This window comes from Geotrypetes seraphini, chromosome 15, assembly GCF_902459505.1.
Source record: "Geotrypetes seraphini chromosome 15, aGeoSer1.1, whole genome shotgun sequence".
NCBI lineage: Eukaryota > Metazoa > Chordata > Amphibia > Gymnophiona > Dermophiidae > Geotrypetes > Geotrypetes seraphini.
This window is the reverse complement of record NC_047098.1, coordinates 69,725,460-69,750,545: the sequence shown is the minus strand read 5'-3', so window position 1 is coordinate 69,750,545 and position 25,086 is coordinate 69,725,460. Positions and strand designations below refer to the sequence as shown.

At 39.6% G+C, this 25,086-nt stretch overlaps 1 protein-coding gene across 4 annotated transcripts in view; it reads right to left on the bottom strand.

Moving 5' to 3' along the window:
• COL26A1 (collagen type XXVI alpha 1 chain) overlaps positions 1 to 25,086 on the bottom strand; it is a 180,088-nt gene that overhangs the window by 22,431 nt on the left and 132,571 nt on the right. For all 4 annotated transcript variants that reach the window (XM_033922393.1, XM_033922391.1, XM_033922392.1 and 1 more), the window contains exons 4-9: positions 23,242 to 23,303; positions 14,363 to 14,513; positions 9,289 to 9,333; positions 8,046 to 8,144; positions 2,312 to 2,464; positions 244 to 336 (exon numbers count right to left, since the gene is read on the bottom strand). In XM_033922393.1, coding sequence (XP_033778284.1) covers positions 244 to 336; positions 2,312 to 2,464; positions 8,046 to 8,144; positions 9,289 to 9,333; positions 14,363 to 14,513; positions 23,242 to 23,303 — 603 coding nt within the window. The remainder of the gene's footprint in view (positions 1 to 243; positions 337 to 2,311; positions 2,465 to 8,045; positions 8,145 to 9,288; positions 9,334 to 14,362; positions 14,514 to 23,241; positions 23,304 to 25,086) is intronic.

Here is a 25,086-nt window from a genome sequence, read left to right as displayed (position 1 = left end):
AATCTTAATGTATCTGGGATCGGTAGCTTGGAATCTTGCTACTATTTGGAATTCTGCCAGGTACTTGTGCCCTGGATTGGCCAATTTGGGAAGCAGGATACTGGCCTACATGAACCAATAAGGCTATTTTTATGTTCTAAATATTTTCACTTGTGATCTGTAACCGAATGCCCTCAGTGCAGTAACATCTATAGAATAAACTGTACCAAGTGCAGCGGCACAACCACTTATTGATCATGTTACCTGGGAGCCCAATAGGGCCTGGCGGTCCTCGGGATCCTGGCAGGCCTGCCAGTACAGTGTCTGTGATAGTTGAAGCCAGATGTGGTTCTCCATCTGCATCAAAGGAATCAATGGATGGAAATCAGCCATACATAAATATTCTTAGACTATTTTGTATGTAAAAACAAGTGGGAGTAGATTACAACCATTCAACCACTTTTCCTAACCAGTTTGGGTACAAGTATATCTTTTTTTTTTTTTTTTTAATTTCTTTATTCATTTTTAAACTTACATCAAGTGTACAGTAAATATCAACCAAATATAATACAACATCACTTGAAAAATTTTCAATATCATACACCAAGAAGATTTAACCCCCACCCCCCTCCCAAATTCATATACAACTAATATATACCACACAAGAAAATAATATCTTACGACAATCATCTATATATTCTTAATGGAAAAACAAGAAATCCCCCCCCCAAATCCACATGTGTATTAAGATTGGGAAAAGTGTAACTTATTCATTACTATAATTTAATAAAGGTCCCCACACATCCTTAAATTTATTGAACACCCAACGCTCTTTCCATTTTATACACATGACAAACTGAATTTCACCAAAAACAATAATTCAACCTGTATATCTACAAGCCTAAACTCCCAAATCTTATAAAAATAATAGGTGTAGAGACAAGTATGTGTTTTTTTCTTGATCTGGCAGGTTCCTTCTACTTTCAATTCAATCAGAGGGTCCTTAAATGGCTGCGGCTTCTACCTTCTTCAAACAAAGTACCTCACCATGATTTCTTCTAGCAGTTCAACAAATTATTGACAACTGGAAGAATTCTGGCTCATGTAATGTAATTTTTAGGTGGAATACTATTCAACTGTGCCTTGAATATAAATGACCTGCAGTGTGCAAGCTTAACCATCTTTGGTCATAGAAATAGGATGGTAGATAAAGGCCAAATGGCCCATTTAGTCTATCCATCTGCAGCATCCACTATCTCCTCTTGTCCCTAAGAGATCCCACGTGCCTGTCCCACGCTTTCTTAAATTCAGACACAGTCTTTGTCTCCATCACCTCTACCGGGAAACTGTTCCACACATCTAACCACCCTTTCTGGCATTCAAAAAGAGATGGAACCTGATTGTAACTTTGCAAGAAGACAGTTAATTCAATCATTCTTAGCTATAGGATGTTTTCAGATGTGTTATCCTGATAGAGTGCACTATCTGTGTTTATGCTGCATTCACAACTACAACGTTTATTTAGTCATCTCTGGTATGCGTGCGATTCACATTTCAGTTAATTGCACATAATTGATAAACAGTACCGTGTTTCCCCAAAAAATGCACTAGGGCTTATTTTGGGGGAATGTCTTTTTTTATGTACAACAATTATCTCTCCCTTTCTCTCCTCCATCCCAATTCTTCTTCTTTCCTTTCTCTCCCCCCACCCCATCTGCAGTATCTTTCTTTGCCTCTCACCCATCCCCTTGTGCAACAGCTAATAAGGCCTCCAAAAATAGCAGCAGCGACAGCGCTCTGAATAGGCTGCTTCGCTACCTTTCCCACCATGGCCTTCCCTCTGCCGTGTCACTGATGCCCAGCCTGGGAAGACCTGGCCCCAGCGAGGAAGGCTGCGAAGCAGCCCGTTCAGAGCATTGCCGCTGTTTATGGAGGTCTCGGGAGCTGCTGCACAAGGGGATGGGTGAGAGGCGAGGAAAGATGCTGCACATGGGGGGGATGAGAGAAAGGAAAGAGGAAGAATTGGGGTGGAGGAGAGGAAGGGAGAAATGATTGACAAATCAGGCAGCACTAGTGTCAGGGATGGAGTCAGGGTGGCTTTGGGGGTCAAGCTTAACTAGGGCTTAATTTTGGATAGGGCTTATATTAGGAGCATCTTTAAAATTACCTTGTTTGTGTAAATATCTAAAACTGACTTCGGAACTGGAAGAAATTCAAGCTAAGCTAAGAAAGTGCCATGGATCAGGTAACTGCTAACTTTGGCTCATACTTTAGACCAAATCATCCTGTCCCCTCACAACTCTGTGCTCAGAACAATACAAAAATGATTTACTCTCTCTTTCAGTAGAGGGTTGCATCGAGTATAACACTCCTTGCTGGTAAGGCTGTGGAAGTCCAGGGGCCCCCGGAGGCCCTGGCAGACCAGGAGATCCCTGAATGCCTTTTTCACCTGGAAGGCCTCTTGTTCCCTGAAGTCCTGGGAGCCCTAAAACCAAAAGGTTCACAAACAAGGGAAGATGATTTTCAATAGATACTGCTTTCGAGAGAAGAATGAACATGCCCAAACATAAACTAAACAAAATAAAAGATGACGGGAGGAGGACAGGGAGGAATGTGGGCATTTGAACAACAGGTAGTGCAACCATCCTCATAACCCAAGAAGATGAGAGAACCAGGACAGAGTTTGTTTGGCTCTCCCAAATAGCACAGTTACTTACCGTAACAGGTGTTATCCAGCGACAGCAGGCAGATATTCTTGACTTATGGGTGTCGGCACCGACGGAGCCCCGCTACGGACAATTTTAGAGTGATTGCACTCTAAGAACTTGGAAAGTTATTTTTTTTTGTTTTAAGCTTTTTATTGATTTATAGGTTTAGGTTCTGGATTCATTCAAATGATTCAAACTTTGTATAGCTCTCCTATGGCGAGATTATATATTAATAATAATTTATCAGAACGTTTTTACTTTGCATAGGGGAGTTAGACAGGGATGTCCTTTGTCTCCTTTGCTTTTTGATATTGTTTTAGAACCCTTATTGTTAGCGATTCAACAGACAAAGGAGATACAGGGTATTCCTCATAAAGAATGGGAATATAAACTCTCTGCATATGCAGATGATATTTTACTTTATTTGAAAAATCCTACCACTACCATTCCTTGCCTGTTAGATTTGATAGAGAGTTTTGGAAAATTCTCAGGATATAAAATAAATTGGAATAAGTCTGAAATTCTTCCTCTCAATATGCATGGTTTTAAGTTTTTTATTGATTTTTTCACATATCAACAAGTGTTATAAATTTTCCATACATTGATCTTAACAATACACTTGATATCTCTATAATGTATTTTTTATAAACCATATTTTATATTATTTTTCTTATGAATTTATATAACATATATATTGTAATGATTTTATCAATTATTATTTAATTATGAACCCTTTTCCCTCCCTTTATCACATTAATTTCTCATAGGACTATCATTCATTCATTATGATATATTTTTTATAATGTATAATAAAGAGAATAAATTCTTTACCCCTTCCCTCCCTCCCTTCTTTAACCATTATCTTATTATGGGAAAAAATTAAAATCAGTCATTGCAAAAATCTGTTAATGGTCCCCAAATCTTCTTGAACTTATCCATATATCCTTTTTGTGTTGCAAATGTACGCTCCATCTTATATATATGGCAAACTGAGTTCCACCAAAAATTATAGTTCAATCTGTCATAATTTTTCCAATTATGTGTAATTTGTTGTACTGCTACTCCAGTCAATATAAATAAAAGTTTATTGTTATTTGATGAAATTTGACTTCGAGCTCTCATTGCAGTACCAAACAAAATCGTATCATATGTCAAGGCTACCGGATTTTCTAACATCCTATTAATTTGAGGCCAAATTGATTTCCAAAATATTAATATGAATGGACAATAGAATAAAAGATGATCTAATGTCCCTGCTTCAAGATGACAATGCCAGCATCTATTAGACTTAGAGTTATCTATTCTATGTAAACGTGTAGGGGTCCATAAAGCTCTATGTAAAATAAAAAACCAAGTTTGTCTCGTAGAGGCTGACAATATGCATTTTAACCTCCAAGACCAAAGTCGTGGCCATTGAGATGCATTAATCTGATGCTTAATCTCAATGCTCCAAATATCTCTAAGACCATTTTTTTTCTTTTTATGTACGAATCCAGATATTAATTTATACCACATTGCGGCCTGGTGACCCATGGAATCTATCTGAAAACATAAGAATTCCATACTATGATAGTTATTAAGATTTTTCCATTCAGGGAACCCTACCTGAATGGCCTGCTTCAATTGCATCCATCTGAAATATTGTGATTTATTCAAACCGAATTTATTTTGCAATTGTGAAAATTCAAGCAGTTTACCTTTATTTATTACATCTTCTAAAATCCGAATTCCAGCAATCATCCAATGTTTCCAGATAATTTTAAAACCGCCAATCTTTGGATTGAGCCGTATTGTTTGAGTCGTTGATTTAGTTATTGGAATAGGAGTTAGATTACTTATATATCTTATAGTTTTCCAAGTATCAACAAATATTTTGTGATCCTTATATAACCTTGGCATTTGAATTCTGATAACATGACTCAGACGTAAAGGAAACATTAATCTCCATTCTAACCAGAACCAATCTGGTATATGTTCAATGGGCTCTGGGAGGATCCAATACATACCCTGACGCATAATATAGGCTTGATGGTACCTATAAAAATTTGGAAAATTTACCCCTCCCTCCGCAATTGGTCTTTGTAAAGATACTAGAGCAATTCTGGGGTTTTTCCCAAGCCAAATAAATTTTGTTAACATCTTATCCAATTTTTTGTAAAATGACCCCTGAAAAAAAATTGGTATCATACCCATTTGGTAACAAACTACTGGTAATATCATCATTTTTACAGTTTGTATTCTCCCCCACCAAGATATGCATAAAAGATTCCATTGTTCACACATTTCTGACACTTTTTGTAATAAATTTTTTTCATTAATTTTCATAGTCTCATCCACAGTTTTTGTAATCCAAATTCCTAAGTATTTTAATCCTTCTTCTTTCCAAATAAAAGAAAATGAGTCAAATAAACTTTTTGTACAATGTACATTGAGTGGAAGCACTTCTGATTTATTCCAGTTTATTTTATAACCTGAAAATTTTCCAAATTTTTCAATTAATTCAAGCAAATTTGGAATAGTTGTTTCCGGATTTCTCAAATAAAGTAAAATATCATCCGCATATGCTGATAACTTATATTCTTTATCTGAATGCGGAATACCCTGTATCTCCCTTACCTGTTCTATAGCTAATAATAAGGGTTCTAAAACGATATCAAAAAGCAAAGGAGATAGTGGGCATCCTTGTCTAACCCCCCTTTGTAGAATAAATCTTTCTGAAAAATTGTTATTGATATATAATCTAGCAGCAGGGGAGCTATACAATGCTTTTATTATTTGTATAAATCCGGATCCTATTCCAAACCATTCCATTGCCTGAAACATGAAGATCCATTCCACTCTATCAAAAGCTTTTTCAGCATCTAATGAAATAGAGAATGGTGGGTCATTAATGGATTTTGTCAAATATAACATGTGATGTGCCAGTCTAGTATTATGAGAGGAGTGTCTTTGAGCAACGAAACCTGTCTGATGCATATCTATAATGAAAGGGAGAGCTTTAGCCAATCTTAATGCTAATGCCTTAGTTAAAATTTTTCCATCCACATTTATTTTCCTAATGGCCAACTTTCCCTCCATCCCTCTTTTTGTTAGCTTGGAGGTCACCCATCAGTCAAGAATATGCTGCCTGCTTGTCCTGGGATAAAGCACAGTTACTTACCGTAACAGGTGTTATCCAGGGACAGCAGGCAGATATTCTTGCGTCCCACCCACCTCCCCGGGTTGGCTTCTTAGCTGGCTTATCTTAACTGGGGACCGCGCGCCTCCGTCGGGTGGGAGGGCACTCGCGCGTGCGCGGTGCGGCCTACTAGAACTTTCCAAGTTCCTAGAGTGCAATCACTCTAAAATTGTCTGTAACGGGGCTCCGTCGGTGCCGTCACCCATCAGTCAAGAATATGCTGCCTGCTTGTCCTGGGATAAAAAACAATATTCTGCCATCCATGGTGTGCAGAGAGACTGTTTCAAGCTCACACAGACATCTTACGACAATAGAAACTGTCACATTGTACAGTTTAGATGCACTTGCATGTTTATTGTTCTAACCCCCCAATTCTGCATATAGCGCCACAGGTTGTGTGTGCAAGTCAGTGCACACAGTTTATATGTGACACTGATAATTGGCACTTATTAGAAGCTGCTGCACTTTCTATAAAATGCTGCTTGTCCGTTCTAGTGCGTGAATCTCAAAATGGGGCATGGCCAGGGGAAGGGAATGGACAGCTCACGGATGTTCCTAAAAGATAAACACACAACTTGGGCGCAGTTAGGCCTGGTTTTTCTTGGCCTAAATGCTATCGATGCGTACTGCCGCTAAACCCAAATTTATATATGACGTATGCCTTTTATAGAATGGTGCTAAGCGCCATTATATCGGTGCCAGTTTTTTTAGGCATTATATATAGAATCAGGCCCTGTTATGCCCCAGCATATTACTGATAATTTTGTTTACTAATATGTATTCTCAAATCTGCTGACCTGAACTCCTGACCCCCAAGACCAGATGGTCTCTACAATAACATTGCTTATTGTAGATCCTGACCTCTTTGATCTGATTTCCTTGATCACACCAAAAGGACAGATGGCCTCTGTAACACCTTCTTGATAGCATCAAAGAGACAGTGCAACACCTATCCTGACTTTCTTTATTTGAATGACAACTGGATAGCATCAAAGAGACAATAAACTGCAACACCTCCTTGCCGCTCAAATAACCTCAGTAAAGACAGATGGGAAACTACATCAAAAAGAAAGGGACAGTAAAGATCCTAACCTCCTTGATCTTCAAAGGGACAGTGAAACCAGTCTCATGGGAAAACAATTTCTGCAAACACCTCCTTCTGACATCCTGACCTGGGTGTTGTCAAAACACAGAACAAAAGAGCAGGACTAATTGTAACAGCAGGACCAGCTGTTTATGCTTTTACTATGAACTCCGCAGTGCGCATCCTATATAAGACCGGGATTCTGACCCTGACAGTAGAATCCATGACGTTTGGCCACGTCTCACGGGACAGTCCTTTGGTCTATCCATCTATCTATTGTAGGGGTTCCCAATAGTGAGGATGGTCTGGGGTCAAGGTGAGGATAATTTATATTTAATTCTTATATGTGTATAATAAAGTGTTATTGTTTATGCTTTATATTGTCTGTGTGATTTCCTGAGTATCTCTGATCATCCCACTTGTCAGAAATTAGTGGCGGAACAGGCCCTAAGTCTATTGTATGGCTTTTAACGTGTTTTAATGTTTTATTTTAAGATTCTGTTATATACGTATGTTTTTATTGTAAGCTGCCAAGAATTTTTTTTTTAAAATCTTTATTCGCTTTCATATCTTATAACAAGTGTATAATATTCAATCAAAAATAAATTTTACAAATCACTTGACATTCTTACTTATAATCATCAAAGCATAAAAGAATCCCTCCCCACCCATCCCACCCATTAGTAATAAACCAGTTAAAACAAATATCATATATCCCAATCCCACCCTACTTATAACCTTATATAATAATTTTTAAAGACTGTGCAGGTTAGTAAATTTTGTAAATAAGCCAATATTTCTTTTCAGAAATTCTTCTCCAGAAGGTTTTTTGGCAGTTGTGGGATTGTGGACATGAATACAGAATCATTCCACAATGTACTGAGCTCATCTCTGTACCCTTATTTGCATTCCCACTAGGAAATGCTAAATATATCACTGGCAGCAGAAAGAACAGCAATAAATTGTCCATAATTTCATTTAAAATATTGCTCTTAAAACATGGAATCTGTTCCAGGAAGCTTTCTCCTCCTCCTGTCCTCTGAGAAATAACTTGAGTCTTCAAGCAAATCAATATTACTTCCTTGATGAGTCTTACCTGGCAGGCCTGCGGGACCTCTCTCACCCATCTCACCCCTATCTCCTTTAGGTCCTGGTATCCCTGGCAGTCCAGGAGGCCTGGACAAGCCTGGTAACCCTGAGTAAAAGAAAGCACAGAGGGGTCAATATTCATAATGTGAAAAATGAAAATAGTAATATATTTTCTAATGAAGTTTATTGTTGCAAGATAATACAAAGGTGTGGACACGTTAAAGAATATAACACTTACATATAATACATCTAATCGAGTGTGATAAAACAGAAGCAAGGAAACTACAAACTAAAGACCCTTTCCATTTTATAAATGCCTTTTGGAAGTTAATTTGGTCCCAAATTAATTCATTGTTAGAAAATCATGTTGCCCTTTCATATGATACTATACTATTTGGTACATCTATGAGATTTAAAAGCCCAATTTCTGTAAATAATAATAAACTTCTATTGATATTTTCAGGGGTTGCCATTCAGCAGATTACAGGAAATTGGAAAGATTACACTAAACTTAATTATACTTTTTGGTGGAATTCAATATGCCATATTTATAAAATGGAAAAGGTGCTTGCTATGCAACAAGGAAATTATCATAAGTTTAAAAAGATTTGGGGGCCATTGATTATTTATTCTAATGATCAGACATCTTAAACATTGGATAAGATATAGGGGGGGTGGGATTATGAATGATAATAATTGTTAATTGTTAATATATGGGTGGGTGGGGTGGGATTCTTTTATATTTATATTGTTGGAGGAATATAAATAAGATTGTCAAGTGATTAGTTAAAAATCGTTCTGATTGATTATTATACACTTGTTGTAATATTTGAAAATGAATAAAGATTTATGAATGTGCATTCGTGATATTACATTACATTACATTAGGGATTTCTATTCCGCCATTACCTTGCGGTTCAAGGCGGCTTACAAAAGATTTACAAAGGGGGGTTACAATGGAAGAACGGATGATATACTAGAGTGGTAAATATTAGATCTTTTGACATTTTCGGGGCAAGGATTAATACAGCTTATAAGAAGTGTGTAAATGGAGGTTACCAATGTAACCTCCATTTACACACTTCTTGTAAGCTGTATTAATCCTTGCCCCAAAAATGTCAAAAGATCTAATATTTACCACTCGATATTGTCAGGGAATGTAGTAACACTAACAGTTTATATACATGGGTGTTAACTAACTCTTATATTTAGTGTTATTATGCCCATTAGTGGCCCAGAGAGTAACTTACCCAGATGTTTGAGCTGTTCTTCTGTGCCCTGGTCTCCTTTAGGCCCTGATGTAGAGAAAGAAGGAAGAAGCAGATGCAGAAAGTCCATTGTCAGAGTGAAAAAAATGAATATTTAGACTAATAAAATGAAGCACAGCAGACAAAATAACTCTAAAATAATGTAAGTATCTAGGCTCAACTCTGTCAGTCACAAAACCCCCTGCATGACCAGCAGGGAAAAGGCCAATGCAGAATTGGATAACGACAGCATTTAAGCTCATCTATGCAGTTTACTGGCACTCTCTTCTCTATGAATCCTTGAACGTCGTTCTCTCTGAGCTGCACATTTGGACACCAGCCATTTGCTTCCTAATTCTGTACTGTACATAGAATACTAGCAGTTAGTTACTTAGGCGCCTTAAGTTAGGGAATGGGGACTTGTATACCACCTTTTTGTAGCTTTGGCATTTACTGGCACATAACTTAAATTGAAAACGCCGTTTATAACCAATTAAAAGTGGTTTTAAAAAAATGTTGGCGGCTCAGTTGCCTAACACCACTGTAAGCATGGCTAATGTGTGGTGCAGTGGTTAGAGCGACACCCTCTCCTTGTGACCCTTAATCCCCCCATTGCCCCAGGTACACTAGATAGATTGAGACCACCGACACAGATAGGAAAATATGAAAAACTACTTAGGATATAAGTGGTGGTAGGTGTCATAAAGTGCCTCCGTAGACACAATTCATGTGAAAGGAAAGCAATGGAAATGTAGACCTTGAAAACCCTCGCCTACATTTCCGGAGCCTAACTTTCCTTTTTTTTAAAAAAAAAAAATCTTTATTCATTTTCAAACTTTCATCAAGTGTACAAATATCAAATCAATAACATTGTATACATCACTTGATATTTTTACTATTATATCTTATAATACAAATATTTAATCCTCACCCCACCCATCAAACCTTAACTTTCCTGAAAGCGTACTTCTATAAACTCTATTACATGTTAAACCTTCTTTGGATTGCTATAAAAGCTGTTTTTCTTAATAATGACAGGAATAGCCATCCAGTTGATAACATGCAACTAGAAGAGTTATGATCAACTTAATTATACTTTCTGGTGGGCAAACTTATGTTCTAGCTACAAATATGAAAGAATGAATGCTTTTTTTTTCCCATTTCTTTATTCATTTTTTCATCTTATATCAAGTATACAATATTACATCAATTGAATCATATACATCACTTGAAATTCTTTCCTATTATTATCTTCGATACATATAAGCCCCTCCCCTCCCACAAATATTGTAAATCAAGCATATCATACATGTAATATATTCAAAATATTGATTAAACCAATAATATAGCACTATATCCCCCCTTTCCCATTATTATAATTATACTTTTAATGTAAAAAGGTGTCTAATCATTACAATATGTTATCAATGGCCCCCAAATTTTTTTTAAATTATTATAATGCCCTTTTTGTATGGCAATTGTTCTTTCCATTTTGCATATATGACATAACGAATTCCACCAGAAGGTGATATGTTGAATGGCAACTCCTGTCATTATTAATAAAAGTTTATTATTGCTAGTTGAAATTTGAATGAATGCTGAAATTTGAGGACACAGTAGTGCATTTGAAAGGGGGTGGAGCCCATTGACATCATTTATTGAGTCACAATAGTTGTCATGTACCTTTTCTTTTTATCTGTCCTCCTTTCACATCTAGGGTGGGAGGGAGGGAGGTGGGAAACATTATAATTATCATTCATTATATCTATTTTATTGAAATTATAGATGTGGGTTTATTTTCATTAGTTAAGGGGAGGAGGGTGTGTGTGTAAATGTTTGTTCTTGCAATATTTGTATATTTAAAGTGCTTTTGTTTGATTCGTTTATGTTTAAAATCACTGTATTGCACTGTTAATAATTGAAAACTAATAAAGATTTACAAAAAAAATTCTATAAACAGTGCCGTTGCATGATTAACATATGAAATATTAACAGGGGTTGCCATTCAGCAGATTACAGGGAATTGGAAAGATTATACTAAATTGAATTATACTTTTTGGTGGAATTCAGTGTGTCATATTTATAAAATGGAAAGGGTATTTGCTTTACAACAAGGTATTTATAATAAGTTTAAAAAGATTTGGGGGCCATTGATGATTTATTCTGATGATCAGACATCTTAAACACCTAAATATTGGAAAATATAAGGGGGGGTTTATGAAGGATAATAATTGATAATTGCTATTTATTAGTATATGGGTGGGAGGGAGGGTTTTTTAAATATAATTATCTAGTTGGAATATTACAAATAAGAATGTCAATTGATTAATTAAGATTTTTATGAATGATTGTTGTACACTTGTAATTTTTGAAAATGAATAAAGATTTAAAAATAAATAAATAAATAAATTCTATAAACAGTGCCGTTGCATGATTGACATATGAATGGCGGCTGTTTTTAAGGCAGTCACTGATGATGGCGCCATATATAGAATCCGGGCCTTACTCTTTAATTGGTGTTAAGTGGAACTCATTGGTTATAGCTCTTAAATTCTTTAGCATGCAGCTGGAAAGAGTATGTACATATGAGTGGAGCATGGACAGGCTGCTCCTGTATGCACATAACTTATAGATAAACAAAAAACGGAAGTTACACTACTTGTTTTACAGCAAAGGTGATTCACAACTGAAACTCATCTGCATATCTCTTTAAGTGCTCAGAGAATTAGTTGTCAGACTGCGGAACAAGTCCGCGTGATGGAGCATCTGAAGTAATCACCTCTAATCATTGCACGTGAGACATGGGGTGTAAATTCAAAACGTGAAAACTTATCTGAAAAAAGCTGGGTAGGGCTCAGAAACACGTTCTGGGTTCTAACGCTCTGTTCTATAATGGCATCTGGTGCCTACCATGTTATGTGCATTTGGTGTTGGAATTGCTCCCTTGGTGGTTTCTTTTCTCCAAATCGATAGACATGGGGTAGGGGGGATGGAGTAGAAAACAGCACCTTTTGGATTCAGGTACAGTAGTACCTTCGTTATGGAGAACATGAAATATCATACCAATAGCATAACACATCTTTCCCTCCGTCAGGCAAAATTTAGTATTTGGTGGGAAGCTCACTTTAGTTTCTATGCCTCTTATTTTAGAAGCTCTATTCATGGTTTCGAAAACTGAAAATCAACATTTAGATGTCCATATTGCATGAGAATCCAAATCCCAATTTTATAAAATCAGGATATGGACGTAAAACAGTAAGGCTAGAGTTCCTTCTTTGTACATATGAAGGTATTTATGTGTAATGCAATTTATTACTGTTTTTAAGGAATAAGAAAGAAATGTGATTCACCAAAAAGAAGTGAAGAAAATAAATTGAGGCAGGAAATTAAAGAGATATATAACATAGTAAATGACGACAGATAAAGACCCGAATGGTCCATCCAGTCTGCCCAATCGTACACTCTATATACAATTAATGACTTAATTTGAATTATCCTTTTTATTAGATATTTCTGGGCCAGAAGCCTAAGCTCTGCCCGATACTTTGCTTAGGTTCCATCTACTGAAGTCTCCGTCAAAGTTCACTCCAGCCCATCTAAACCATCCCAGCCATTGAAGCCCTCTCCATCCCGTCCTCAACTGAATGGCCATATATGGAACATACACCCATTATTTGCTGATTAAAGATATAGATAACATAGTAAATGATGACAGATAAAGACCAACCATACTAGTACAAGCAGAATATGCATTTTGATTATTGCGGGTTTCCAGGTTTTGCTGCATCTTGTCGGGTGGAACTGGCATTTCTGCCATTGCGCTGTGGCTTTCTTTGGGGTGTGCAGTGAGGTCTGTAGTTTGTGACCAACTGATTTTCCCACCAAAATTCAAATTGGTGACCAATGGACTTTTCTACCCCATGCACCTCAAGGTTTGAGGACCATTACTCCATCCCTATTTGTGTTTGTTTTCTGCGGTCCCACTCCTGGCGCTTTAGCTGTTTGCAGAGACGGGGCGGAGACGGGCACTGAGCTCGCAGAGATGGGCAGGGATGGGGACTGAGCTCATGGGGACAGAATGGGGATGGGGCTGAGCATACGGAGACAGGGCGGAGACGGGGACAAATTTTTCCCCTGTGTCATTCTATAGTGTCTAAGTCAATATCCCATAGATTCTATATAGGTTGACTAAAGCTGGGTGTGGATCCCAGATGTGTGCAGTAATTGGGAGTTAAGCATGCATCTGCCCTATGGCATATTCTTTTTATTTTTAATATTCTTTATTCATTTTTATAACTTACAACAAGTGCATCATAAAGAACAACATTTTACCATGGATACAACACTTGATATTCTGCAATAATCAAATTAATAATATTTATCCCCCTCCTTTCATTACACATATAAAACATGTATATCATATATTAAATTATTTCCTATCAATCCAACTATTAATGAAAGACCAAAAAACTACCCCCCCTCTTACATTTGCACTATTAAGGGAAAAATGGTATCTATTTATTACAATAATTTGTTAATGGCCCCCAAACCTCTTGAAATTTACTAAAATTCCCTTTCTGTAACATTTCATATTCTATAACAAGTGCACCTAAATTTCATAGCAAGCTTCTTAAAAATGGGGGAGGGGAGGTGCATGGAAGGGGCAAGGGTGGTTCAGTGGTGTTCCTGGGCATGGGAATCCACTAAATGCTATTCTACCTTAATTGCTGAGGCTTATCCTACTCCTTAAAATTGATTATTAAATATTTGAAAATGGATTTTTATGAAAGTTTGGGGATGATTGGCTAATTTTTACACTTGTTGATGTATTGATTTTTTGGGCACAATTTACTATATCCATTTGAGGAAGGACAGAAGACCATAAGTTAGGAGGATAGGGGTGGTATTTAGTTTCTTGCCAGATATGTAGGTAAAGTGGAGCACATAAACTTATCTCTTTTGGGCCGTATATTCAGCAGTTCAGTTTATATGGTAGATCAAAATTTCTGGATATCTTTATGCAGCTATCATCTCATGGCTCCTATTTATACACTTTGTCACTGGTCCGTACACTCACCCATTGGTCGCATCGACTTCTTCAAAATGGTTCCTGGGTTCCTCAGGGGAATGGCCTCTGGTAGAAAATCATCATTCCATGTTACTGTGGTCCTTGTCAATGGAAGATCATTTTCTGAAGGCTGTTTTGCTGCTGCTTCTAATAGAAGCATCTAAATAAATGCAAAAGTTAAGAAATACATAAAGGGGCTTTCTTTGTGTGGTTTACATGGGGCAATGGCGTGTTGAGTGACTTGCCCAGAGTCACAAGGAGCTGCAGTAGGGGATTGCCCCAGATGGCTTTTCAAAACCCAGCAGGAGCGCATCCATGTGTGGGCGTGACGTCATCGTGTCGCATCCGCGCATCCTGCCCGACGAGAGCAGGCAGCGAGGGGCGGGGCTAGGGCGGGACTGGGGCATAACGGGGTGGGATAAACAGAAAATCTGCTAAGCTTAAGCTGCAGTGCAAATAAAACTCACAACCTCAGGGTGCCACTAGGCCACTCCTCCACTTCATAGTTGAAATACAGATAGTCAGCAGTGTAATCATAATGGACTGGAGATTTAGTTCATATTCATCTTATTGTGCACTTGAAGAGCTCAGAGGACAATGTTTCATGCACACAGGCAAACAAACTGCAAGTCACCCTCACCACAATCAAATAATTTATTATTAACTAGCTTTATAGCCCGTTACATTAACGGGTGCTAGAATATATGTGTGTGTCTGTCTTTATTACTTTCTCTCTCTGTCTCCTTAGCTGCTTTTTCCTGTCCATTCTCCCTTCTTTTTACCTCCCCTGTGTCCACCACCACCTCTTCCTGCTCCCCCTGTCCAGCAGTAGGCCTCCTTCATTCCCCCCCCCCCCGTGTCCATCATCACCTCTTCCTGCTCCCCCTGTCCAGCAGTAGGCCTCCTTCATTTCCCCCCCCCCCGTGTCCATCATCACCTCTTCCTGTTCCCCATATCCAGCAATAAGCCTCCCTTCCTTTTTATCCCCCCTGTCCATCATCACCTCTTCCTGCTTGCATTTCCCTCCCCCTCCAGGTCCCTGTGCAGCAGTAGCAGCATTTTCCCCCCCCCCCCCTTCCCCTACTCTTACCACGATGTGGCCTGCTCCTTTTGGCCCCTCCGCCTTCCATTCCCGCTGTCTAGCCTGCTCCAAGGGCCCCCCCTTCCCTTATTGTGTTCCCCGCAAGCAGGCCCAGCTTCTCCCTGCACGTTACCTTTTTTTCATTATGTTGCCCTTCCTCGCGTGGCTGGCTGCCTGGTCCCATTGAGCGGCTCAAGTCTTTTTTTTGGCGCTTCCCTGCCCTGTGTTTGTTTTGGTGTTTGTCTCTTTGGCTGATGTATGTGGATTTTTTTTTCTTTGTCTCTCTCCCTCCTTTTATTTTTTTCTTTCTTTCAATTTCTCTATTGCTCCTTAAGTTTCACAGAGTAAGTTGTTTTTTTTATTTTTTAATGTATATTACTAGCATTCCCTCCCTCTCCATTTCCCTCCCCCACACTACTTTCCTGTGCAGCAGCAGCATTTCCCCTAAATCAGGGCAGTAGAAGGCCCCGAAGCAGCGTGTGTACAGTGCTGCTGGAGTCGGGACCGCGGGAAGGTTTCTAGAGAGTAGCTGAACAGGTCACCGGCAGTCAATGAAGGGCTGCTGTCCTTGGGGGCAGAGCCGCGGCAGGAGTTTCAATTTACAGTTTGCGGTCGGGCGGCCGTCCTCGCGCTCCGTCCACCGTGCGCGTGGGCTGCCTCTGCCCTCGGGTGCGCTCGGCGGCTTGTGGCAGCCGTTGTGAAGGGGCGGCGTGGTGCGGTGTGTATTGTGAGGTGGAGAGCAGGGAAGGGCGCGCATGCGCACTTGTCTTGCCACATCCCGACAGAAAAGGGATCAGGGAACACGCAAGGCAAGTGCGCATGCGCGACTAGCATTTTATTATTTAAGATTAAAATGCATATGTCCAGTTCTTAAAAGAAAGTACACGTGTTTAAGTCTTTCCTGCAGACTTTACAACTATTTTCAATGGAAGAATTTCCCTTTTGAAAACTGATACACATAAAGGCCAGATTTGCACCTGCTATTTGGGTGGGTCTTTATTTAATGAAAATGTATGCCTAATTCTTCCTGCCGCCACCCCCGAACACTGTTTGAAGTCCATGCCCATTCCCTCCTGCCAACAGGCCACCCCCCAAAGCACAATCCCCCACCCAACACTGAGTGGCCTTAGGGATCTGGCCAATCGGAGTCTTAGGTATCCCTCCTGCTGGCCGACTTGTGATGGGGTTCGGGGGTTCCCTGCCACAGCGATTTCCTTGCCAGGATCACTTTAGTGGCCATGTCTATTTGAATGGTCTACACTTCAGGCACCTATCAAAGCCCTAGGGAGATGACTATGGCCACCTAAGCTCCCCTAAGGCCACTTCCAGGCAAGCCCATGCCTAGCCTTGGGCAAGCTTAAGCATCCCTAATAATCTCCCTTAACTGCCACAAACGCCTACAGTGTAGGTGGCCTGCCTCGGGTTTTGGTTTGTTTTTTTTAGAAAACATGTGTCCTGATTGGCTGGTTAGACAGCGGAAGGACACCTACCGCCATCTACAATAGGGATGCCATTTACAGAATATGGTCCTAAGTGCACAGTTTTCCTTAATCCTGCTCTTCCGTTATACATCTAAACTAATGTGCATTTTTTGAGAATTTTCAAACTCTTATGTTTTTTGGTGATGTCTTTTTTTTCAAATTCTTTATTCATTTTTTCATCTTATAACAAGTACATAATATTACATCATTTAAAACTTTTACACTTCACTTGAATTTCTTTCTATTGTCCTCGTAAGTACATAAATTTATTCCCTCCCCTCCCACCCTTCCCTCAAATATTTCAATCAAAAATATCATAAATAATGTATTCTTAATTATTGATGAAACCTATAAACCCTCCCCCCCTATATATAAAATAAGGTGATGCCTTTGAAATTTCCCCTCTAAAGTCACTGAGTTGGAAATAAACTCTTTCAAAACAGGTTCTCCATCACGTCAAACACACACATTGAAAATACTTAACATGAAGTTAACTACTGTATGAGAAATCCAGTAGGTTGTCAGTAGAGTACAGCCAAAAAGAAAATACTCCCATTCACTGAAAATGTGAAAAAAAGCAGCAAATATTACTGGCAGTCAAGAATATTATGGTTTGGATGGTGTTCAAAGAAACAGGTCAAGAAATATTAGAAATACAACAAGGTAATTATAATAAGTTTAAAAAGATTTGGGGGCCATTGATGATCTATTCTAATGATCAGACATCTTTTTTTATTTTTAATTCTTTATTCATTTTAAACTTTCATCAAGTGTACAAAATTGCAACACAATAACATAGAAACTTGTACATCTTATCGTTATATCTTTATAATTGCAAATATAACCCTCCCTCTCCCATCCTGAAATCCCACTAGTCATTTTTATTTTTTATATAATAGAAACCCTCCCCCCACCCCACCCTTATCTTACATATTAAATATAGAACTATTAGAAAAATGGCATCAATCATGACAAAAGGACGTTAATGGTTTCCAAATTTTAATAAAGTTTTTATAGTTTCCATTTTGCAGACATGATCAGACATCTTAAACACTTCAGTATTGGATAAGATGAGGGGGGGGATTATGAATGATATTAATAGATAACTGTTAATTATTAAGATATGGGTGGGAGGGGTGGGATTCTTTTCTATATATATATTTGGAGGTATACAAATAAGATTGTCAAGTGATTAGTTAATATATTTCTGGATGGTTATTGTACACTTGTTGTAATTTTTGAAAATGAATAAAGATTTTTTTAAAAAAATAGAAATACAGCAGTTCATTTTTTAAAAAATTTACTATGTAAATTGATCAAATCCAGTTGCTCCCAAAGCCTCTCATTATAAAAAAAACTATTCAACAAACAAAAAAAGAATATTATTCCAAACTCATTACTTCCACTCGTAATTCTTCCATCCTTTTTAATATAGCTCAGTCACTCTCTAAATATTCCAAGAAAAAAAAACCTACCTTCTACTACCCAGCCTCATGCAGACGAACTATCATCTTTCTTTGATACTAAAATCAAGAACATCAGATCACATCTCGGACCATCACTCCTAGATTCCTCTTCTCAAAACCCCAATGACTCGTCACAACTTTCATTCAGCACTCTCTCAAACTTTAAAATGCCCTCATTAGTAAACCTACACCTTATCTTACTATCTTTAAACACTTCCAATAATCCTTCGGAAAGTATTCCTCCTTCCATCCTCAAAAAATTTTTCTCCTTCTTCAGCCCATTCATCTCAGAAATGATATCCAAATCTCTTTCCGACTGTATTGTACCTACTGCCTGGAAAACAGCCCTTGTCTTTCCAAAACTCAAACAACACAACTTAGATCCCTCACTACCCAGAAATTACCGCCCTATCGCTAACCTACCTATGATCTCCAAATTAACTGAAAAAATCATTCATTCCCAGCTTACAGAGTTTATTGAAAAAACCCACGCTTTACATCCATGCCAAACTGGATTCCGCTCTTCCCACTCAACAGAACTGTCACTACTAGGCCTTATCACAACTATACAATATTACCATGACCATCAAAAATCTGTCGTTCTTATTTCCCTTGACCTAGCAGCAGCCTTTGATACCATCGATCACTCTCTTCTTATCAACAGACTCAAAGACTGTGGTATCTCAGGTGCAGCTCTTTCATGGTTCACATCCTTCTTTAACGAACGTTACAGTATGGTTCATGTAAACAATGTAACCTCTTCAGCTACAACCCATTCTTATGGTGTCCCCCAAGGTTCGATCCTATCCCCCTTATTATTTAATATCTTTCTTTCTCCTCTTCTCACATTAGCCCAATCTATCGGATTTACAATCTTCGCATACGCAGACGACATACAACTTCTTCACCCAGTTAACACATCAAACATTTCCGACATAAAAGACATAAATAACAAATTGGACATTATAAATGATTGGCTGTTTACAAATAAACTCTCCCTCAACTTAGATAAATCCCGAGGCCTCCTACTTCCAATCAGAACTTCAGAATCCTTACTGGAAAATATTTCAATCAAATCTACCCCAATTCAAATGGAAACAAAAATAAAACTATTATGCGTCATTATTGATAGGGATCTTACCTTCCACGATCATATAAGTTCAGTCGCAAAAATCTGTTTTTTCAAACTACGTATCATCCGGTCCTTAATTTCTGTCCTAGAGACCGATTCAATCATTATTCTGATACATTCTTTAGTTATCTCACATTTAGATTATTGAAACTCACTTCTCAATGGTCTCCCTCAAAAGGAAATTCGACGCCTACAACTAATACAAAACTCTGCAATAAAACTCATTTATAAAATAGGCAAATACGACCATGTCACTCCTCTTCTAAAAAAAGCACATTGGCTCCCCATCACTCACCGTATTACCTATAAAATCATTTTACTTTCCTTTAAAATAAAACTCTCTCACCAGCCCTCCTTTCTTGATTAACTCCTCATACCCCAATGTTCCCCACGCATTTTAAGGTCAACTGATCAAAAACTCCTTTTTATTCTCTCCATAAAAGATTTTTACTATACACGAAAAGTAAATTTTGCAGTAACTGATCCAACTTTATGGAACTCTCTACCACAGCAACTTCGCGATGAACAACGCCTAGATAAATTTAAGATAGGCCTAAAAACCTTCTTATTCTGTGACGCATTTACCAGTGCTTAGACTTATCTTCTTTCCTTTTTCTTTCTAAGCAACCAACCGCTTTAATAAAGCGACCCCACCCCATATGTTTTATCCCAATCCCTCTATCTCCTTTTTCTTCTTAAATATATAACTTTTCCCCTCCCCTCCCATTTATCCTCACTCTCTAGTTTGTCCTGTCAATATTATTCATGTCCACACTATATATTTAATATACCAATTATTTTACCTTTAAATTTTTAGCCTTCCTATTTTTTAAATTCTATTGTTAACCGGCCAGATATTTGTTTGATGGTTGGTATATTAAAATTAATAAACTTGAAACTTGAAACTAGGAGACCTCCAGGCAGCAAGATTTCCAGGATATCCATAATGAATATGCATCAGTGCCTTCACATCCATCTCATGCACCTCACTGTGGATATCCTCACAACTTGACTGGCTGTGGGTCCCCCAGGACTGATCTCAGGGATGCCAAAGTGATCCATCCTAAACAGTGAGATTTACTAAGTCAAGAAGTAAAATTGAAGGCTAAAGAGTGGAATTTTGCAGATGGTATGGCCAGGGTGATTTAAGAGTGATCAAGAGTGATTTAAGTGTAATATTGCCTTGGAAATGAATCAAGGCAGCATTCAATGATATTGGCTTTTCTTTGTAGCCTCTGAAAGAATATAGACAAAGAGCTAGATTCACTAAAGCTTCCGATCCTGTACCAACGATCGTAAAACCAGTTTGTGGTAGAAAACTGGAACGCTCTACCGGAGTCTGTCATTGGGGAAAACACCCTCCAGGGATTTAAGACGAAGTTAGACAAGTTCCTGCTGAACCGGAACGTACGCAGGTAGGGCCAGTCTCAGTTAGGGCGCTGGTCTTTGACTAGAGGGCCGCCACGTGAGCGGACTGATGGGAAGGATGGACCACTGGTCTGACCCAGCAGCAGCAATTCTTATGTTCTTATGTTTTGAAAAGCTTCTTCTTTGGGACCGTGTTGGGTGGGCATCTGCGCATGTGTGGATGCAACACAGTGACGACTTGTACCCTCTCGACTGATGAGAACAGGTTGAGGGGACAGGGCTGGGGAAAGGACTATGGATCCAGATTTTATTTAGCTAAAATCTGGTAACCCTACACTTACCCCTAATAAATGACTAAAATGCAGCCATTTTACCTGTTATCTTGCTTCCTGCCACTAGGTGGCTTCTTATAGAACCACCCTCTAAGAATCTCCTGCACGCAGCACTAGTACACAGTAGTGCTGCCCGATTCACGATTCGAATCGGTTCACCGATTCACTTCGGGTGAATCGATTCGAATCGATTTAAATCCCCAAAAAAATTGGCTTCCCGATTTGGCTGACCCTCCCTCTTGCTGGCCGGCCGCTGCTGCACCTGTTTTAGAGGGCGAGGAGGGAGAGTCAGTCGGGAAGTGCTGCTATGCTGGTCTCCGGCTTCCCCCCCTCCCTGGTGTCCGGTTTTCCCCCTGGCCTCCCTGAAGGATTGCGCACACCCCCCCTCCAGGAAGGCCTCCGTGTTCCCCCTGGCCTCCCCGTACCGTTTACCTCATAGCTGTAGTCTGCAGTGAAGATCGCGGTTACAGCGTCTTTGTAAACTTGCTTTTGAGCTGTTTCCTCCGCCGCGATCCTGCCTCTGACGTCAGAGGAGGAGTGAGACCGCAGCAGAGGAAACAGCTCAAAGGAAGTTTACAAAGTTGCTGTAACCGCGATCTTCGCTGCAGACTGCAGCTATGAGGTTAACGGTGCAGGGAGGCCAGGGGGAACACGGAGGCCTTCCCGGGGGGGGGGGGGGTACGCTGTCCTTCAAGGGGACAGGCTTTTTGGGGGTGCAAGACTTCAAGGAGGGAACAGGCCTTCAAAGGGGGGATAGGCCAGGGATGGTGTCATAGGCCTTCAGGGGGGACAGGCAGGCCTTCGGGGGGACAGGCCTTCAAGGGGGGGGGACAGATCTTCAAGGGGGGGAACAGGCCTTCAAAGGGGGGACAGGCCAGGAATGGTGTCATAGGCCTTCAGGGAGGACAGGCAGGCCTTCAGGGGGGACAGGCCTTCAGGGGTGGGGTGCAGGCCTTCAGGGGGAGGTGCACGCCTTCATGGGGGGACAGACCTTCAAGGGGGCCCTGGTGTAGAAGTACACGGAGGGAGGGAGGGAAGGAGGGTTCAAAGAGATATGCATTTGCCGGACTTTGGGGGGAAGAAATAATGGGTCTAAAAATAGAGGAGAGGGAGAGAGATGATGGACAATGGGATTTAGGGAGGGAAGGAACAGAAAGGGAGAGAAGTTGGACACAAGGGATGGTGTGGAGGGGGGAATAGAGATGCTGGATAGGAGGGTAATTGGGAAAAGAAAGGGAGAGATGGTGAACCCTGGGGTGGTGGGGAAGGAGGGAGAAATGCTGGATGAAAGGGTAGTTAAGAAAAGGTGGATCTGTGGATGGAGACGAAAAAAAAGAAAGATGCCAGACCTCCGGGGGAGGGAAGGGAAACAAGGGGAGGACAGAATTGGCAGATGGATGGTTAGCACAGAGAAAGAAGGAGACTCTGGCAAGCAAGTTATCAGAAGACAACCATAGCCCTGGACCAGCAAAATTTGAATAATGACTAGACAAGAAAAGGTAGAAAAACTAATTATATTTTCCATTTTGTGATTACAATATGTCAGATTTGAAATGTGTATCCTGCCAGAGCTGGTGTTAGACCGCAAACGTGAGCTAGGATTTAAGAGAGAGGAAAAGTCTTTTTTTGTTTGTTTATTTTGTTTACACCATAGCGCCAGTGTGGGTAGGAGAGGGTAAAGGGGGTGAAGAGGCTATAAAATAAACCCACCAGGATGTTTGAAAAAAACACCTAATTGGGCAGGAAAATCAAATCGAATTGAATCGAAAAACCAATCCAATAGGCTGAATCGAATTGATTTTTTTTTTCCTGAATCGGGCAGCACTAGTACACAGCTCTTTCACTCATTAAAGCACCAACAAGAGTCGACCACAAAGACCTCACTCATCTTTTGCAAGAAGAGAATAATCATATTCGTCTGCTTGCTTTTATTATGTATTCCGCTTAGAATTAACAGCGATAATGGTGGGTAGAAATTTGTTTATTAATAATACATGATCTGAGCCTCAGGCCCCACGTTTCACCTACCTTGGCTTCAATAATGTTCAGCCTCTCAGTCATATCAGTTAGTCTTGTGCAGTTCATGCATTCTGGTAATAAAGAGAAAAACAGAGACTAAGAAAGCAAAGGATACTTCCAATTACCCCCCTTTGTCATATACTGACATCAAAAGAAAGAAAAAAAATGACAGAAACTTATTGACTAACTTATGAGCTTTCAAGGAGAACAGTCCACTATATCAGATTCATTTTTTTTTAAAGTTCATCCTGTTTTGACAAGGTTTTGCATATACTGTAGTAGTATCACTAGAAGCATAACAAGCATTGTGCAAACAAACAATATATTCTTCAAGAGTCCGTTATAGTCTAAGAATCAAGCAAATTTTTAATGCAAGATTAGCTTTCAAACGTCTAGGGCTGATGATTTCCAATCCATAAAAGAGTCCAAAGGCATATTCATATCACCTCTGAAAATGACATGATCTATGCCAGATAATACAATCTGAGATGATAAATTATAAAGAAGGCCATATCATCCGTGTTAGGCGCACAGGAATTCAACAGTGCAATTTTTTGTTGAGCTAATTGCAGAATAAGTAAAATCCACAGCCCTTCAGCATCATTAACACCTGAGATCACAGTATAATGTGATGTCTTAGCCAACAGGATAATCACTCCATTTTTTAAATCAAGTGATGGGAAATAAAAGCAGTTCTGCACCAAGTCTTGTTTTAACTTCTTGGCTTCAGTAGAAGATAAACGTGTTTCTTGTAGAAACACAGTTCCAGGATCAAATTTTTTTAAATACAAAAGAAGCGGGGAGAGGGGGTTTATTGGATGGGAAATGCCTTTGACATTCAAGGAAAGAATATTTAAGCCTAGAGCCATTCTATTAAAGAAAAAAGGATGGTAGAAAGTCATACTCATGTCGAACATCTTAGCTAGACAATGATGAAAAGACACATAAGTCACTGAGGGTAAGATTCTCAAAAGTTTAACGCCGTCGCTAAACTGTTTTCTGGCACTTTAGCCTGTATGCAATTTGGTGACAGATTAGCAAAAGGGATTATCTCTGTCTTTAGCGAGGTTTCTAGCAGTCTCCCACACTGACATGCAAATGGGCTCTTCAATATTGAAATGAGCCTTCCGGTGGATTCTTAAAAAACGCTGAGCAATGGCGTCAGCTTTTGGCAACTAAAAAAAGCGACTGGTCCAGGGATGCTGGTCAGTATCACAGACTCCTAGAAAACCCATCTGTGTTGGGGAGATGTCCATTCTCTCTGCTGCATCACAACACCCCTTCCCTAACATCCTGGCCGCAACCCCAGGCAGCAGCAGAGATGCCTACTCTCTCCTGGTGCACTTAAAAAAAATCTTGCCCATCCTGACCTGAATGCGCACCCCCTTCCCGGCAGCAGGAGATGACCACTCTCTCCTGCTGCACTAAACTACCAGCCCTGGCTAGTAGTGACTCTACTCCCCCATACCCCTCCCCCTTACATCCTCAAAGTAGCTGCTGCTGCGTCGTCTAAACTGGGTATTCCCCTCCCCGGTGCATCTTGGGATGCACCAGGGAGGGGCCCGAGGCTCTGATTGGCTCAGGGTGTTTAAGGCCCCTCCTATGGGAAGGGCCTTAAACAACTTGGGACAATCAGAGCCTCAGGCCCCTCCCCGGATACATCAGGAAAGCTCCTAGGGCTCTGATTAGCCTGGAAAATAGTTTAGCCTTGAAAATAGTTTAACCACAGGATTTATACCGAAAGAATGGAAAGAAGCAATCATCCGTCCAATAATAAAGAATCCTAAAGACTCAATTGCAATTGAGTCAAATTACCGACCCATTGCCAATCTCCCCTTTATTGCTAAATTAATA